General features: G+C 44.9%; 1 protein-coding gene across 1 annotated transcript in view; it reads right to left on the bottom strand.

Annotated features, from left to right (window-relative positions):
- Positions 1-6,912: 6,912 nt before the first annotated feature.
- GET1 (guided entry of tail-anchored proteins factor 1) overlaps positions 6,913-19,377 on the bottom strand; it is a 112,219-nt gene continuing 99,754 nt past the window's right edge. The window contains exon 5 of the mRNA XM_066598954.1: positions 6,913-7,200. Coding sequence (XP_066455051.1) covers positions 7,127-7,200 — 74 coding nt within the window. The 3' untranslated portion in view covers positions 6,913-7,126. The remainder of the gene's footprint in view (positions 7,201-19,377) is intronic.

Here is a 19,377-nt window from a genome sequence, read left to right on the forward strand (position 1 = left end):
ACTGCCCCCTATGTACAAGAATATAACTACTATAATACTGCCCCCTATGTACAAGAATATAACTACTATAATACTGCCTCTATGTACAAGAATATAACTACTATAATACTGCCCCCTATGTACAAGAATATAACTACTATAATACTGCCCCCTATGTACAAGAATATAACTACTATAATACTGCCTCCCATGTACAAGAATATAACTACTATAATACTACCCCCTATGTACAAGAATATAACTACTATAGTACTGCCCCCTATGTACAAGAATATATCTACTATAATACTGCACTTATGTACAAGAATATAACTACTATAATACTGCCCCCTATGTACAAGAATATAACTACTATAATACTGCCCCTATGTACAAGAATATAACTACTATAATACTGCCTCCTATATACAAGAATATAACTACTATAATACTGCCCTCTATGTACAAGAATATAACTATTATACTGCCCCCTGTGTACAAGAATATAAATACTATAATACTGCCTCCTATGTACAAGAATATAACTACTATAATACTGCGCCCTATGTACAAGAATATAACTACTATAATACTGCCCTGTATGTACAAGAATATAACTATTATACTGCCCCCTGTGTACAAGAATATAACTACTATAATACTGCCCCCTATATACAAGAATATAACTACTATAATCCTGCCCCCTATGTACAAGAATATAACTACTATAATCCTGCCCCCTATGTACAAGAATATAACTACTATAATACTGCCCCCTATGTACAAGAATATAACTACTATAATACTGCCCCCTATGTACAAGAATATAACTACTATAATACTGCCCCCTATGTACAAGAATATAACTACTATAATACTGCCCCCTATGTATAAGAATATAACTACTATAATACTGCCTCCTATGTATAAGAATATAACTACTATAATACTGCCCTCTATGTACAAGAATATAACTATTATACTGACCCCTGTGTACAAGAATATAAATACTATAATACTGCCTCCTATGTACAAGAATATAAATACTATAATACTGCCTCCTATATACAAGAATATAACTACTATAATACTGCCTCCTATATACAAGAATATAACTACTATAATACTGCCCCCTATGTACAAGAATATAACTACTATAATACTGCCCCCTATGTACAAGAATATAACTACTGTAATACTGCCCCCTATGTATAAGAATATAACTACTATAATACTGCCCCCTATGGACAAGAATAGAACTACTATAATAGTGCCTCCTATGTACAAGAATATAAATACTATAATACTGCCTCCTATATACAAGAATATAACTACTATAATACTGCCTCCTATATACAAGAATATAACTACTATAATACTGCTCCCTATGTACAAGAATATAACTACTATAATACTGCGCCCTATGTACAAGAATATACCTACTATAATACTGCTCCCTATGTACAAGAATATAACTACTATAATACTGCCCTGTATGTACAAGAATATAACTATTATACTGCCCCCTGTGTACAAGAATATAACTACTATAATACTGCCCCCTATATACAAGAATATAACTACTATAATACTGCTCCCTATGTACAAGAATATAACTACTATAATACTGCCCCTATGTACATGAATATAACTACTATAATACTGCCCCCTATGTACAAGAATATAACTACTATAATACTGCCCCTGTATACAAGAATATAACTACTATAATACTGCCCCCTATGTACAAGAATATAACTACTATAATACGGCTCCTATGTACAAGAATATAACTACTATAATACTGCTCCTATGTACAAGAATATAACTACTATAATACTGCCTCCTATGTACAAGAATATAAATACTATAATACTGCCTCCTATGTACAAGAATATAAATACTATAATACTGCCTCCTATATACAAGAATATATCTACTACAATACTGCCCCTATATACAAGAATATAACTACTATAATACTGCCCCCTATGTACAAGAATATAACTACTATAATACTGCTGCTATGTACAAGAATATAACTACTATAATACTGCCCCCTATGTACAAGAATAGGACTACTATAATACTACTCCTATGTACAACAATATAACTCCTATAATACTGCCCCCTATATACAAGAATATAACTACTATAATACTGCCCCCTATATACAAGAATATAACTACTATAATACTGCTCCTATGTACAGGAATATAACTACTATAATACTGCCATTATGGACAAGAATAGAACTACTATAATAGTGCCTCCTATGTACAAGAATATAACTACTATAATACTGCCTCCTATATACAAGAATATATCTACTACAATACTGCCCCTATATACAAGAATATAACTACTATAATACTGCTGCTATGTACAAGAATATAACTACTATAAAACTGCCCCCTATGTACAAGAATATGACTACTATAATACTGCCCCCTATGTTCAAGAATATAACAACTATAATACTGCCCCCTATGTACAAGAATATAACTACTATAATACTGCCCTCTATATACAAGAATATAACTACTATAATACTGCCCCCTATATACAAGAATATAACTACTATAATACTGCTCCTATGTACAGGAATATAACTACTATAATACTGCCATTATGGACAAGAATATAACTACTATAATACTGCCCCCTATGTACAAGAATATAACTACTATAATACTGCCCCCGATGTACAAGAATATAAGTACTATAATACTGTCCCCTATGTACAAGAATATAACTACTATAATACTGCCCCCTATGTACAAGAATATGACTACTATAATACTGCCCCCTATGTTCAAGAATATAACAACTATAATACTGCCCCCTATATACAAGAATATAACTACTATAATACTGCTCCTATGTACAGGAATATAACTACTATAATACTGCCATTATGGACAAGAATATAACTACTATAATACTGCCCCCTATGTACAAGAATATAACTACTATAATACTGCTCCTATGTACAGGAATATAACTACTATAATACTGCCATTATGGACAAGAATAGAACTACTATAATACTGCCTCCTATATACAAGAATATAACTACTATAATACTGCCCCCTATGTACAAGAATATAACTACTATAATACTGCCCCCTATGTACAAGAATATAACTACTATAATACTGCCCCCTATGTACAAGAATATAACTACTATAATACTGCCTCCTAGGTACAAGAATATAACTACTATAATACTGCCCCCTATGTACAAGAATATAACTACTATAATACTGCCACTATGTACAAGAATATAACTACTATAATACTGGCCCTATATGCAAGAATATAACTACTATAATACTGCCCCCTATGTACAAGAATATAACTACTATAATACTGCTCCTGTGTACAAGAATATAACTACTATAATACTGCTGCTATGTACAAGAATATAACTACTATAATACTGCTCCTATGTACAAGAATATAACTACTATAATACTGCTCTTAGGTACAAGAATAGAACTACTATAATACTGCTCCCTATGTACGAGAATAGAACTACTATAATACTGCCCCCTATGTTGAAGAATATATCTGACTCCTATGTACAAGTATATAACTACTATAATACTGCCCCCTATGTACAAGTATATAACTACTATAATACGGCCTCCTATGTACAAGAATACAACTACTAGAATACTGCCCTCTATGTACAAGAATATAACTACTATAATACTGCCCCCGATGTACAAGAGTATAACTACTATAATACTGCCCCCTATGTACAAGAATAAAATTACTATAATACTGCTCCTATGTACAAGAATATAACTACTATAATACTGCCCCCTATGTACAAGAATATAATTACTATAATACTGCCTCCTATGTACAAGAATATAACTACTATAATACTGCCCTCTATGTACAAGAATATAACTACTATAATACTGCCCCTATGTACAAGAATATAACTACTATAACACTGCCTCCTATGTACAAGAATCTAACTACTATAATACTGCCCCCATGTACAAGAATATAACTACTATAATACTGCCCCCATGTACAAGAATATACCTACTATAATACTGCCCCTGATGTACAAGAATATAACTACTATAATACTGCCCCCCATGTACAAGAATATAACTACTATAATACTGCCCCCTATGTACAAGAATATAACTACTATAATAGTGCCCCCTATGTGCAAGAATATAACTACTATAATACTGCCCCCTATGTACAAGAATATAACTACTATAATACTGCCTCCTATGTACAAGAATATAACTACTATAATACTGCTCCCTATGTACAAGAATATAACTACTATAATACTGCCCCCTATGTACAAGAATATAACTACTATAATACTGCTCATATGTACAAGAATATAACTACTATAATACTGCCCTCTATGTACAAGAATATAACTACTATAATACTGCCCCCTATGTACAAGAATATAACTACTATAACACTGCCCCTATGTACAAGAATATAACTACTATAATAATGCCCTCTATGTACAAGAATATAACTACTATAATACTGCCCCCTATGTACAAGAATATAACTACTATAATACTGCCTCCTATGTACAAGAATATAACAACTATAATACTGCCCCCTATGTACAAGAATATAACTACTATAATACTGCTCCCTATGTACAAGAATATAACTACTATAATACTGCCCCCTATATACAAGAATATAACTACTATAATACTGCTCTCTATGTATAAGAATATAACTACTATAATACTGTCTCCTATGTACAAGAATATAACTACTATAATACTGCCCCTATGTACAAGAATATAGCTACTATAATACTGCCTCCAATGTACAATAATATAACTACTATAATACTGCCTCCTGTGTACAGGAATATAACTACTATAATACTGCCTCCTGTGTACAGGAATATAACTACTATAATACTACCCCCTATGTACAAGAATATAATTACTATAATACTGCCTCCTATGTACAAGAATATAACTACTATAATACTGCCCTCTATGTACAAGAATATAACTACTATAATACTGCCCCTATGTACAAGAATATAACTACTATAACACTGCCTCCTATGTACAAGAATCTAACTACTATAATACTGCCCCCATGTACAAGAATATAACTACTATAATACTGCCCCCATGTACAAGAATATACCTACTATAATACTGCCCCTGATGTACAAGAATATAACTACTATAATACTGCCCCCCATGTACAAGAATATAACTACTATAATACTGCCCCCTATGTACAAGAATATAACTACTATAATAGTGCCCCCTATGTGCAAGAATATAACTACTATAATACTGCCCCCTATGTACAAGAATATAACTACTATAATACTGCCTCCTATGTACAAGAATATAACTACTATAATACTGCTCCCTATGTACAAGAATATAACTACTATAATACTGCCCCCTATGTACAAGAATATAACTACTATAATACTGCTCATATGTACAAGAATATAACTACTATAATACTGCCCTCTATGTACAAGAATATAACTACTATAATAATGCCCTCTATGTACAAGAATATAACTACTATAATACTGCCCCCGATGTACAAGAATATAACTACTATAATACTGCCCCCTATGTACAAGAATAAAATTACTATAATACTGCTCCTATGTACAAGAATATAACTACTATAATACTGCCCCCTATGTACAAGAATATAATTACTATAATACTGCCTCCTATGTACAAGAATATAACTACTATAATACTGCCCTCTATGTACAAGAATATAACTACTATAATACTGCCCCTATGTACAAGAATCTAACTACTATAATACTGCCCCCATGTACAAGAATATAACTACTATAATACTGCCCCCATGTACAAGAATATACCTACTATAATACTGCCCCCTATGTACAAGAATATAACTGCTATAATACTGCCCCCTATGTACAAGAATATAACTACTATAATACTGCCCCTATGTACAAGAATATAACTACTATAATACTGCCCCCCATGTACAAGAATATAACTACTATAATACTGCCTCCTATGTACAAGAATATAACTACTATAATAGTGCCCCCTATGTGCAAGAATATAACTACTATAATACTGCCCCCTATGTACAAGAATATAACTACTATAATACTGCCCCCTATGTGCAAGAATATAACTACTATAATACTGCCCCCTATGTACAAGAATCTAACTACTATAATACTGCCCCCCATGTACAAGAATATAACTACTATAATACTGCCTCCTATGTACAAGAATATAACTACTATAATAGTGCCCCCTATGTGCAAGAATATAACTACTATAATACTGCCCCCTATGTACAAGAATATAACTACTATAATACTGCCTCCTATGTACAAGAATATAACTACTATAATACTGCTCCCTATGTACAAGAATATAACTACTATAATACTGCCCCCTATGTACAAGAATATAACTACTATAATACTGCTCATATGTACAAGAATATAACTACTATAATACTGCCCTCTATGTACAAGAATATAACTACTATAATACTGCCCCCTATGTACAAGAATATAACTACTATAACACTGCCCCTATGTACAAGAATATAACTACTATAATAATGCCCCCTATGTACAAGAATATAACTACTATAATACTGCCCCCTATGTACAAGAATATAACTACTATAATACTGCCCCTATGTACAAGAATATAACTACTATAATAGTGACCCCTATGTACAAGAATATAACTACTATAATACTGCCCCGATGTACAAGAATATAACTACTATAATACTGCCCCCTATGTACAAGAATATAACTACTATAATACTGCTCCCTACGGTGAAGAATGTGGACAGCAGTTAGTTTGGGTTCGTGATGGTTTCTGTTTATGTATAAGCAGTGTATATTGTATCATATTGTAATGAAGACACTTCCATTGTTGTGCGGTTTTATTTCAGTGGTGATGTTACAATAAGACACTTAATGACGTCATTATGAGCTGTGAAGTTATTTCCCTCACAGTTTCTACAAGGAGGATGAAAATAATGAGTGATCTATTCTATAGACACGAATGCAGACGGTGAACAGATGCGCACGGAGGAAGGAGGTGCGGAGCTTGTCGGGAATCCGTCTTCTCGGCACGCCTCAGCTGATGGGGTAAAGCATAATGGCCACGACCTTATTGCACACCACCAGCCAACAGGTGATCCCTACAGCATCTGCAATTAGAGAGTCAATGTAGGTAATAAAGCGTGCACAGGAAACAGCAGAGTATTCAATATGGCCGACATTAGGACTCTGATGGGGAGACTAGTAGTCCAGGGCATTTCACTAGCTACGGAGTGCTGCATGCAGTCCACTACCACTGGGAGCAGCACTATCCCCAGTGGTCCCAGTGAGCATGTGCGACCACTGGTCTGTTCCTTTTAGGGACACGCTGAGCCCCAGTTCTATTAGTTAGACCCATCAATCACGTCTCTCCCATCATGTGGATAAGGGATGCCTTTTTTGTGTAGTGGTAACAACTAGAGATGCTCGGGTGTTCGTTACTGAAGCCCAGCTTATTGTAATGCTCAAGAGCTCGGCTCGAGTAACGAACCCCATAGAGGTCAATGGGAGACTCGAGCATTTCTCAAGGTGTCCCATGCTCTGCGTTGTTTTCAATGGAGGCGCGGCTGCTGCTGGTGGCTCCACTGAACACCATGTTCTGCCGGCCCCCTGTATTGTTTTTCATTGACCCGCTTCACATATAAGCCCTTCCCTGAAAAGCAGTTCAGAGGTGCCGGCAGAACATGGTCTTCAATGGAGCCGCCGGCAGCATTAAACACATGTGGGGAGGAGAGGGGGACGTTTTCTCGAGCACCGCGTGATGCTCGGCTCAAGTAACGAGTACATTTGAGTATGCTAATCCTCGAACGAGCATGCTCGCTCATCTCTAGTAACAACCCTTTAAAGCCTTGAGGACATGGCTTTTTTTTTGGCCTTAAAAATGTAACAATTTTGGGGGGATTTTTATTTCCACTTTTCAAGAACCATAACTTATTTTTTTGTCGATGCGGCCGTACACGATGATACCACACGTGGGGCTTTTCTTAATTTTTTTTTTTTCATGCAAATAGGGGAAAATGAGCAAAGAGAGGGGGGCATTTTTAAAACTATTTTTTCAATACTTTAATACTTTTTAATATTTCTTTAGTTTTTTCACACTGTTTATGTCCCTGAAGGTGACCTGAGCCGTAGCAGCTATGATCATTATGGTAAGGCATTGCAGGACTTCTTTACTGCAATGCCTTATTGCTTGTAATAGCGATAATAGGCACTGGAATAGCAGGAGCCTGTATCTGGCATCCTGTTGCCATGGCAACCCATTGTCCCTCTCCGCGATTACATCATGGGGGTCCGATGTCGTCACATTGGGAGCGCGCTACCTCTGTGAACCCTTTACATGCCATGATCTACATAGATTGCAGCATGTAAGGGGTTAAAAGCAGGAGTCGCTGTCCTTATGCATCCCCACTATTGGTAACAGCCGTCTCCCGCCGCCGGATCTCTTCTGATCTCGCACTATCCAGATGACGTAAGGTTACGTCAGTTTGCGTTAAGAACCCTGTTGCGTGACGTAACCTTATATCATGTGGCCTTAAGGGGGTTAAAGAGAAATATCGGCAAAAAACACATTTTTCCACCCCTGCCCCCTCACCTAACTGACTGTCACACTCTAGAGCTCTCTTCTTTGTATTGCAGGCACTTCCCGGCAGGGCAGGCACCATCTTGATGGTGAAACTTTTGCTTTCACTTTCACATCAAATCATGCAAGTATGAGAACAGCATTAACTGAGGCTGTACCACTTCTGCCTGCTAAGGGGACATTTTAATCATCATTACCTTGTACATTCCCCTAAATAAGCTACAGCTCATAAGTCAGGAGCATGAGCAGTGATCTCCTCTATTATACCTGTGTGATCACCATCACTAACTGTGACAGAAGTGCCTGTGTCCCCCTCTAAGCAGTTTCCGTAGTAGATCAATGTAATAGCATCAGATAGACTAAAGAACTGACTAGAAACTGAACACCTAACCCCAAGTAGATCTGAGTCGGTCAGGACTGAGATCACATGACCATCACACTAGGTGACATATATATATATATATATATATATATATATATATACCCACACATATATAATTTATATACACAGACACACACTAGGGGAGCTACATCATGAATTAATAAATCCCCACAGTGGCCCTTTAGAAGACACTAAGGGCCCACTCAGTTGGCTAACTTCCCTGTGGAGTACTTCACTGCCCGCACACGGACCACTTATAGTCTATTAGGCGATCACTGAGTGCCATTTTCGCACGGACTGATTGTCTTTGTGAAAACATTTGCATGTCCGATTCATGGGAAAGAATCCGGCACGCAATGTCCACAGCCTGCGGGTAACGGACATGTCCGTGCGCTGGCCGATGCGAGCTGCGCAGGAGAATCTCGTGCTCCACTTGCACTCGGCCATCTGAACACGGCCTTACGGTTGCAGAAGAATTGCAGGTTTCTTTCTCTCTCTACCCAGTTTATTAGGAAAATAAATGCCGGGTCCAATCTGGATGCGCCGGATCCGAAAACCTGAAGGTCTCACGGGGTGTGAACCAACAGACACAAAACAGTGGAGAACAATAAAGAACACCGACACCAGGGAAACCCAGTCCCTATAATCCCTCCACACACAGATGGGACCTGCCTAGACACGGATAACCCGCCCTAACAAGGGCGAAGCTGACCACGTACCCAGGCCACTGGCAGACCCTACGTGGGAGGGAGAAGACCACAGAGAACAAGATATCAACAGTAGTGACTGCAGTACTTCACTTAGTGAAGCATCAGAACCCCAGCACCGAGCGCCCGCAGCAACACGCGCTCACACCAGCAGAGTGTAATTGCGTCGATGGAAGTACACGGATTTTCCTGGATCCATTCACACTTGCGCATATAGATATATTATGTAAAAGAACTCCGCCTGCTGCACTCCACCGCGTATCCTGTGCAATGATCCCCATTCCTCTCTATGGGAGCGGTAAATAAAAAAAATGCAACAAGTCAGACTGCGCACGAGCATGTGTCAGAGCCGCTGGCATGCGCAGTGAGAAGCTGCTGCCCAACGTGGCGATATGCTTGCTGGCCGCAGGCTCACACGGCTGTACACCCGCACGATCATGGCAGCCTGGTAAAAAACTGCAAAAAACCTTTCCCATGTTCACAGTAATAACCCCCCCCCCCCCCCCCAACATATTTGTTACCAGCGTCCGTAAAAGTGCGATCTACCAGAATGATGGAATATATACCCCACACGATGAGCGTCAGCAGAAGGATATACTCGACGCCCGTCCTAAGTACTCAGAATGGTGGCGATAGAAACAAAGGACGTCCCGCCAAACCCGAGCCGCGCTCAGCGGTGACCATGGAGAAATAACGCTATGAGTGTCATTATAATAAGAACCGCTGGAAAACAAGAAGCGCCAAGGGCGACCGGAACATACGAGGCAACGGAGGATGTAGAGGCTCCTGGGTCGATAGAGCGGCCAGGAGCGGGAACCAAGGTCTCTTGGGCCAGAATGGGGCCACCAGGATGACGGAGCCTGGGGACCCCTGGATCTTCCTTAGAACCCGAGGGATCAGGGGGATAGGTGGGAAGGCATATGCCAGGTCCCACTCCCACGCCTGGGATAGTGCGTCTATTCCCAGGGAGCCCCCGTCTGCCCCCCTGGAAAAAAACCCGGGACACTTGCTGTTCTCCCGAGAGGCGAACAAGTCCACCTTTGGTGTCCCCCATCTTTCCATAATTAACTGGAATGCCTCTGGATGTAGCGCCCACTCCCCAGGGTCTATCCTCCTGCGGCTGAGGTAGTCTGCCATGGAATTCTCTGGGCCCCTTACATGGAACGCGTCCGCTGCTCTATCCACCCGAGCACTTTCGCCGCCAGGTCTTGTAGTCGGGGGTTCCGCGTGGATCCCTGGTGGCAAATGAGGGACACAGTTGTTATATTGTCTGAAAAGATCTTAATGGGTCTACCCCCGATCTCTGTCTCGAGGCCCCGGATGGCCCTCCAGACAGCGCAAAGCTCGTTGTAATTGGAAGATTGAGTAGCTTCCTTCTGGTTCCAGCCCCCTTGCGCTCGTGTCAGTGAAGATGGATACTGGGGATGCAGGGTCCCAAACCATGGCCCTGGCAAGGTTGGAGATAGACGTCCACCACCCCAAGGAGGACTTTACTTTGTGGGTAAGGACGACTCTCTGATCCAGGGAAGCTGGTGATTTATCCCAGTTGCTCAGGATGAAGTCCTGTAGAGTTCTACAATGTAACTGGGCGCACGGGACTACTCCAATGCAAGCTGTCATGAGGCCGAGAACCCTCATGCCTCTCCTAAGGGAGACTAGGGTGGCTAACGAAAGTGCCCTGCTCTCGTCTTGGATCGTTTTTTGCTTTTCTAGAGGAAGGGAAGAGCACTGGCGATGTGAGTCCAGAATAACTCCCAGGAACTTTTTCTTTTGTTCGTACCGAAGACTGGATTTGTCGAAGTTGATGATCCAACCTAACGACTCGAACAGGCGGAGTGTGAGCTTGACCCGCACTGGAGTTCCGAAGCTGATCCTGCTATGAGCAGGAAGTCGTCGGTATGGGACAATCAGCACCTTGTCCGTCCTTAGTGCCGCCACCATCTCTAACACTAGCTTGGAGAACAACCGGGGTGCGGAGGAAATCCTGAACGGCAGGCACGAAAACTGGAAATGAGAGACTGACCCCTCTATCACCAGGGCAAATCGCAGAAACTGTTGGGAATCTGAGTGTATGGGGACATGATAGTAGGCGTCCTTTAAGTCCACCGTGGCCATGACGCTATCTGGTGCGATTAAGGGGATCGCTGACCTCACTGATTCCATTTTAAATCTTTGATATGATATAGATTTGTTCAGGTGTTTCAGGTTAATTATGGTTCTATAGGACCCGTTAGGTTTTTTGATGAGAAACAAGGGGGAGTAGCACCCCTTAAACAGTTCTTCTGCGGGAATCCGAGTGATGGCCCCTAGGGACAACAGGTCCCGTACACCCGACTGGAGGGCCCGAGCCGACGCGGGTGACTGGCAGGGGGTAACCACAAACCTCCGGGGAGGAGGGGAGGAAAATTCAATTTTATAGCCCTCCGAGACTAGGCATAAGGCCCAGGGATTGGAGGTTATTTCGCTCCATTTACTGGCGAACCCCCTCAGTCTACCCCCCACTTGCCGGATCCCGGAGGGCGGATTCTCACCCTTTCCGCCTTTGGGGTAGGACCAGCGTCTGGTTTTTACCTTCCCCCTGTATGTTCTAGAGGGAACAAAGGGAGGAGGGTAGGAGGAGGAAGGCCGCTTGAAGGGTTTCTCTGCCGGTAGTCCCTGACTCTTGTCTGATGCCTTCTCTAGGAGTGTATCCAGGGAAGGCCCGAAGATCCGGCGTCCTTGGAAGAGCAAGGAACAGAGCCTGTTCTTTGAGGCATTGTCCCCCGTCCAGGCCTTTACCCAGACAGCCCTCCTGGCTGTGTTCAAGAGCGCTGCTGAACGGGCCCCGAACCTCACTGACTCCATAGAGGCGTCTGCCAGGAAGCCGGTTGCCTGTTGGAGGAGGGGAAGGCAGTTGGAGATGTCTTCCCTCGAGCCCCTTTGAGTAATCAGTGTCTGGAGTTGGTCTAACCAGACCGTCATAGATCTCGCTACAGACGTGGCCGTGATGTTGGCTTTAATGGTGAGGGCCGCAGTCTCCCAGGCCTTTTTCATTCCCGAATCCACTCTGGTATCCAGTGGATCCCGCAATTGGGAAATGTCCTCAAAGGGGAGGGCAGCCTTCTTTGAGACCCTGGCGACCGCCAAATCCACTTTAGGGACGGTTTCCAGGAACTCAATGTCTTCCGGGGTGAAGACCATCCAATCTTTGAATTCTTTGGACAGAAAAAACTTGTGTTCTGCCTGTTTCCACTCGGTCAGGATTAGCTGTTTCAAGATGTCATTGACCGGGAATGACGGTTTTGGCTGCGGTAGGAGTCCCCGCTGCGGCGTCTCTTCCTCCACCTGCATGGCGCGTCGGACCGCGGTTAATAGTTGCCCCAGGTCCGCCGATGAGAATACTTCCTTGCGTCCTCCATAGGTGGCATGGATTCTGAGGGGGGAGTCTTCTAGGAGCCCTACCTCCGAGTCCGACTCTTCCATCCGTGACCGCCTTACCCTTTTCGTGGGGGGCGGAAAGGAAAGATGTGAGAGAGAGGCTTCAATCTCCTCGCGGATCATAGATCGGATATCCGATATGCCCGAGGAGCCTTCCTCACAGACCACTTTCTCCGTGCAGTCTGCGCATAAGGGCTTAGTGTGGCCCTCGTCTAGTCGCCGCAAGCAGACCGGACACTTGCGCACTCGCTTCTTGGCCTCTCTAACCTTTTGTGCTTCTCTGTCCTAAGAGACGGAGACAGCAAAAAAGGGAATTTCCAGCACCTGATATTCTCTTCTTCTCCCCGGTGCGAGACCCCAGGTGGTCTACTCAGCAACAGGCTGCTCTCCGTGTCCTCTCTGGCCGACATCTTTTTTCTAAGGTGTAGACAGAAGACATGCGGGGAAAATCCAGCTTTCTTTCTTTCTTTTTTAAAATTTCAAATTTTGGCACCCTTTTTACGAGGCCCGGCCCCCCTGTGACGCGGACGCGCTGACGTCATGCTGCCGCGCCGGACCCAGGGGATACCCCATACGTCGGGACGCTCTGAAGAGGACACACTATGTTTGGAGATGCCGGCTCGAGCGCGCCGGTCGGACCCGCGCCGCGCGCTCCCCCCCCCCCCCCCCGCTGGCATACCTGCTCAGACGCTCTGGATCCCCGCCTGGAGCCGCTGGCGTTTCGGAGGGCGGATTCTTCCAAGCCCTGCAGGTACCGGGCTGTATCTTCCCAGTGAGACAACCCCACTGGGCAGCGCACTGGGGAAGGATTTCCCCGCAGGGAACCTGCTGCTGGGTAGATCCTGCGGGTGAGGGTCCCCACGTAGGGTCTCACCCGCGCAAGCCCTGCCAGCCCGAACAGAGAGTCGTCCCCCACGGGCGGGCAGGCTGCATAGGAGTTTTTCTTCCTTCTTTTTTCACCTCCAGCATACACCTGGAGGCTTCCGCTTGGACTGCCCTGTAGGGACAGGAAGACACTGGTGAGCCGGTGGCGGGAGTTGCCTTTTGTATTTTTCCGCTTCCTGTCCCAACAGGGGTCCGGCGGACAACCTCCATGTGTATGCTGTCAGGGTGACGAGGGGAAATGTAAGTTTTTAAAAACCTACAAACTGTCCAGTAAACAGAAGCTTCTCTGCCGCGGTCTGCCTCCTGCGCTTTACCTCGCCACCCTTTGCTGGCGGTTTGATGCATGTTCTCCGGCTGGGCCCATTTAGGTCGAACGAGTGTTGGGCAAACGATGGCCGCCCCTCGTCCTGCACATACTGGCTGCAGTGGATCTGGTATCACACCATTCACCTAACATAGTGGCCGTTCAGCACTGACCGGCTGCTATTTACGCTGAGCGATCAGCTCCTCCTCCATTGTTTATGCTGCATATGGCGCTGGACAATCAGCTGATCGCTCAGTGTAAACAGCAGCCAGTCAGTGCCAGTCAGTATATGCGAGGACGAGTGCTGGGCATCGTTCGCCTGACATTCACCCCGTCTAAATGGACCCTGTTCCTGTTATCTTTATTCCTCAGTTCGTATTGTGGGTGCGGGCCGGGCTACGTCTATACGGATTACTGCTTCTCTCATCCTAGGGTTGGATCACCAGCTGGGATCGGGCACCATTGGCTGCTATATGCCTGGATTTATATCAACTGGTAGTGCTGCTTCTCCTACATAATTCTTCCTGTTATCTAACAACCCCCTCTGGCTGACAGTAAACATGCCACGATCAGGTTGGACCGCACATATGCACTATTCAACAGCCATAAAGGGAGCCAGCTCCAACAGCCGCTGCTGGCGGCAGGTGTCAGCTGTCAGTAACAGCAGCTTCCTACCCACCGTGTACGATGTATGTCACAGAGGGGAAGGGTTAAGCCCTGCCACAGCACACAGGCAGGGCTTAATAAGCATCCACACATAGCAGCCTTCAGTGGCAGAGGAGCCCTGGAGGAGCCCTGGAGGAGCCCTAGAGGAGCCCTAGAGGAGCCCTAGAGGAGCCCTGGAGGAGCCCTGGAGGAGCCCTGGAGGAGCCCTGGAGGAGCCCTGGAGAGCCCTAGAGGAGCCCTGGAGGGGCCCTTTAAAAGTACAGTCAGTTTTGATTGTGGCACTTAGATAGTTATCCGCGGCAATCAGGACTAACTCAGAACGTGGCAGTTGCCAGTGGCTATCAGTTGTCAAAGATGGCTATTAGTAGCCAGGTATGGAGCAAGTATGGCATCTACGCCGGCTCCATACACCCTCCACAACCACAAGACGTATATGTACATGATGCCGTCAGGAAGTCGTTAGAGGTTTATAGCTACTTATAAGGCTGCCTGTCCACGGGCGTTTATGGACTGCGTTCCCCGCAGCAATAATCCGGCCACAGGGAGTGCAAAGCACGCTTTCCATAGCAACACTATAGAGAGCGCAGTCCCCCTGTCCACGAGCAGAGAATCACAGCGGTTCTCCGGGGCCAGCCTATCTGTCAGATAGGCCGACATCAGAGATCCGTCTGCCAGCTCCCACAACGGATCTATCGCAACGCCCGTAGACAGGCAGCCTAATTGTAGCAATAAATAACTGTGCAGCCTTCAGAGCTGACATATCCCAGCATTCCTTGTTGGCTGAATGTTTGCACAGAGCTTGCTCTGGTGATTTGCATTCTGGGATGTAATTCAGGAGCAGTACAGGATAAGTAATGTATGTACACAGTGACTCCACCAGCAGAATAGTGAGTGCAGCTCTGCAGTATAATACAGGATGTAACTCAGGGTCAGTACAGGATAAGTAATGTATGTACACAGTGACTGCACCAGCAGAATAGTGAGTGCAGCTCTGGAGTATAATACAGGATGTAACTCAGGATCAGTACAGGATAAGTAATGTATGTACACGGTGACTCCACCAGCAGAATAGTGAGTGCAGCTCTGGAGTATAATACAGGATGTAACTCAGGGTCAGTACAGGATAAGTAATGTATGTACACAGTGACTCCACCAGCAGCAGAATAGTGAGTGCAGCTCTGGAGTATAATACCGGATATAACTCAGGGTCAGTACAGGATAAGTAATGTATGTACACAGTGACTCCAGCAGCAGAATAGTGAGTGCAGCTCTGGGGTATAATACAGGATGTAACTCAGGAGCAGTACAGGATAAGTAATGTATGTACACAGTGACTCCACCAGCAGAATAGTGAGTGCAGCTCTGCAGTATAATACAGGATGTAACTCAGGGTCAGTACAGGATAAGTAATGTATGTACACAGTGACTCCAGCAGCAGAATAGTGAGTGCAGCTCTGGGGTATAATACAGGATGTAACTCAGGAGCAGTACAGGATAAGTAATGTATGTACACAGTGACTCCACCAGCAGAATAGTGAGTGCAGCTCTGCAGTATAATACAGGATGTAACTCAGGGTCAGTACAGGATAAGTAATGTATGTACACAGTGACTCTACCGGCAGAATAGTGAGTGCAGCTCTGGAGTATAATATAGGATAAGTAATGTATGTACACAGTGACTCCACCAGCAGAATAGTGAGTGCAGCTCTGCAGTATAATACAGGATGTAACTCAGGGTCAGTACAGGATAAGTAATGTATGTACACAGTGACTCCACCAGCAGAATAGTGAGTGCAGCTCTGGAGTATAATACTGGATGTAACTCAGGGTCAGTACAGGATAAGTAATGTATGTACACAGTGACTCCACCAGCAGAACAGTGAGTGCAGCTCTGGAGTATAATACAGGATAAGTAATGTATGGACACAGTGACTCCACCAGCAGCAGAATAGTGAGTGCAGCTCTGGGGTATAATACAGGATGTAACTCAGGAGCAGTACAGGAGCTACGCGATGACGCGTACAAAGGGCGGAGCCAAAACGCTACTGCTGCCGAGCCGAGCCAAAGGGAGAAGACCCATCTGCGCAAGTGCGTCTAAAAAAGCAAGAAGACACCGGAATTAGACGGAGCCATGGCGACGGGGACGCCAGCAACGGAGCAGGTAAGTGAATAACTTCTGTATGGCTCATATTTAATGCACGATGTATATTACAAAGTGCATTAATATGGCCATACAGAAGTGCTGAACCCCACTTGCTGCCGCGAGACAACCCCTTTAAGGGAGGGTAATGTAGTAAGGCAAGAGGGGTTACAGGTTCCAGTCGCCCCTCCAGCGGCGACAACAACTGGTAGGAGTTATGCCAGAGTCGCCGCTGGAGGGAGTGGGTCCTCCTTGTCTCCTGGCTCTAGGGAGGGCGTTTTGCAACAGCGTCTCCTGGAGGCTTTACGGAAGGGGGAGAGCACAATCACAGTTGGAGGAAGAGAGGTGGACCTATCTCTCTGGAAAGAGAGACATGGCTTTGGTTGCCTTCCGAGAGCAAAGGGGGGTGACCGTATGGTCCCTACCGACACCTGGGCAGGACGCAGGTCGTAGGAATGTGGTCCGTCTTCGTTGGAGAGGCAATGATACATGCCCCCTGAGGGCGAGGGTAGTGGAGCTTCTGCTGAAGATGGGCTTCAGGGCAGTTGACATCTTTGCCCTGATCCATCCTTACGGCACGTCTGAGTTTGACATCAGCTTTGTTCGCCCAGAGGGCCTAGAAATCTTCTGGGGGAATTACGAGCTGGTGAAAAACGAGCCCGGCTGGCGGGACTTTGCCATCCAGGTGGTGTCTCGCCAGAACGAAGTCAAGAAGGTGACCGTTTTGACTCGTAACGAGTCACTTTCTTGCTTTGACATCATGACATGGCTCAGTAGGTACGGAGAGGTGACGGAGATGCCCCAAAAGAACAGGGATGAGCACGGCATATGGTCCGGGGCCTGGACGTTCATGGTCAAGCTGAAGCGTTCAGGTAACTCAGTGGCACACATACCTTCTGCAGCCTTCCTCGGCAGGGATCGTATCTTGGCCTTTTACCAGGGGCAGCCAAAGCTCTGCCACAGGTGCGGCGACCCCTCACACTTGAGCGCCGCTTGTAAGACCTTGACGTGTGCTCTGTGTGGGGGTCTGGGTCATCTAGCCGCCTCCTGTGCGGAGATTAGGTGTAACCTGTGTGGTGACCTCGGTCACCCATTTAGTCGCTGCTCGCACTCCTTTGCCAATGCGGTCTCAGCACCTACGGATGGGGGTCATGATGTGGCCTCCGGGGGTGAGGGGACCAGCAGAGGTGGGGGAGCTCAGGAGCCAGGGAAGAATCGGCAAAAGACACCTGCTGAGCAGAGGCGTCAAGAGAAACGCAGACGGAGCAGGGAGCTGACAGGAGCGCCCACAGCAGGTGGGTCGATGGTGGCCCCTGTTCCAGAAGCAAATCTCGCGGCTGAGGCTTTGAGGGACAGCGATTTAGATGAGGAGGACAGGAGGATCCAGAGGGAGGAGACCAACTCTGCAGATTCCTCCCACTATGAGAGTGTGGATGGGGAAGGCAAGAGGTGGTTAGAGAAACGGCGTAAGCTAGGTGCCACAAGGAGAAAACGAAGGGGGGATTCAAGATCTTCTTCCACCCCGGACCAAGTACTGGAAGGAAAAGCCTGCTCACCTCCAGTTGGACTCTCCAATAGGTTCCGAGCCCTCCGAGACATCTCTTCCTCCTCTTCTGAGGGGGAGGCGGAGGGTAAGGTTCCTAGGGCAAAGGAAGGGTCAACAGGGGGCGCTGAGTCTCCACCTCGTGAAGGCATAGTTCCTTCCGGGGTGGAGGCTACTCTGGAACCTGGAAACAAGGATGACGGGGTCAGAGGATCCCCTGCTATGGACACATCTCTGTCCAAAAAAAGAGGCAAGGGGCTTTCCTCTGACCCCGATCTAATTTAATCACTCATGATGGCGGCACCCACTCCGCTGACTCTGGCATCAATTAACGTTGCCAGCATTAAGTCGGATACGGCTAGATTTGCGGCCTTTGATTTTCTCGGCCGCGTTGAAGCCGACATTTTAATTTTGCAGGAGACCAGGCTGTCTGATTTGGCAGCCATACATAAGGCAAAAAGGGAGTGGAGGTCAGGCCCTTCCTACTGGTCTCTTGCGGCCGAGCCGTATAGTGGAGTGGCGGCCCTTTTTACCGCAGCGGTCGAATGCTGACGAGTTATTGAATTAGAAATGGGAAGGTGCCTGATCTTAGATGTCCTCATGAAGGGACAAGAATTAAGACTTGTCAACATCTGTGGTCCCCAGTCAAAAAAGGACAGGAAGA

The sequence above is a fragment of the Eleutherodactylus coqui genome, chromosome 4 (assembly GCF_035609145.1).
Source record: "Eleutherodactylus coqui strain aEleCoq1 chromosome 4, aEleCoq1.hap1, whole genome shotgun sequence".
Lineage (NCBI taxonomy): Eukaryota > Metazoa > Chordata > Amphibia > Anura > Eleutherodactylidae > Eleutherodactylus > Eleutherodactylus coqui.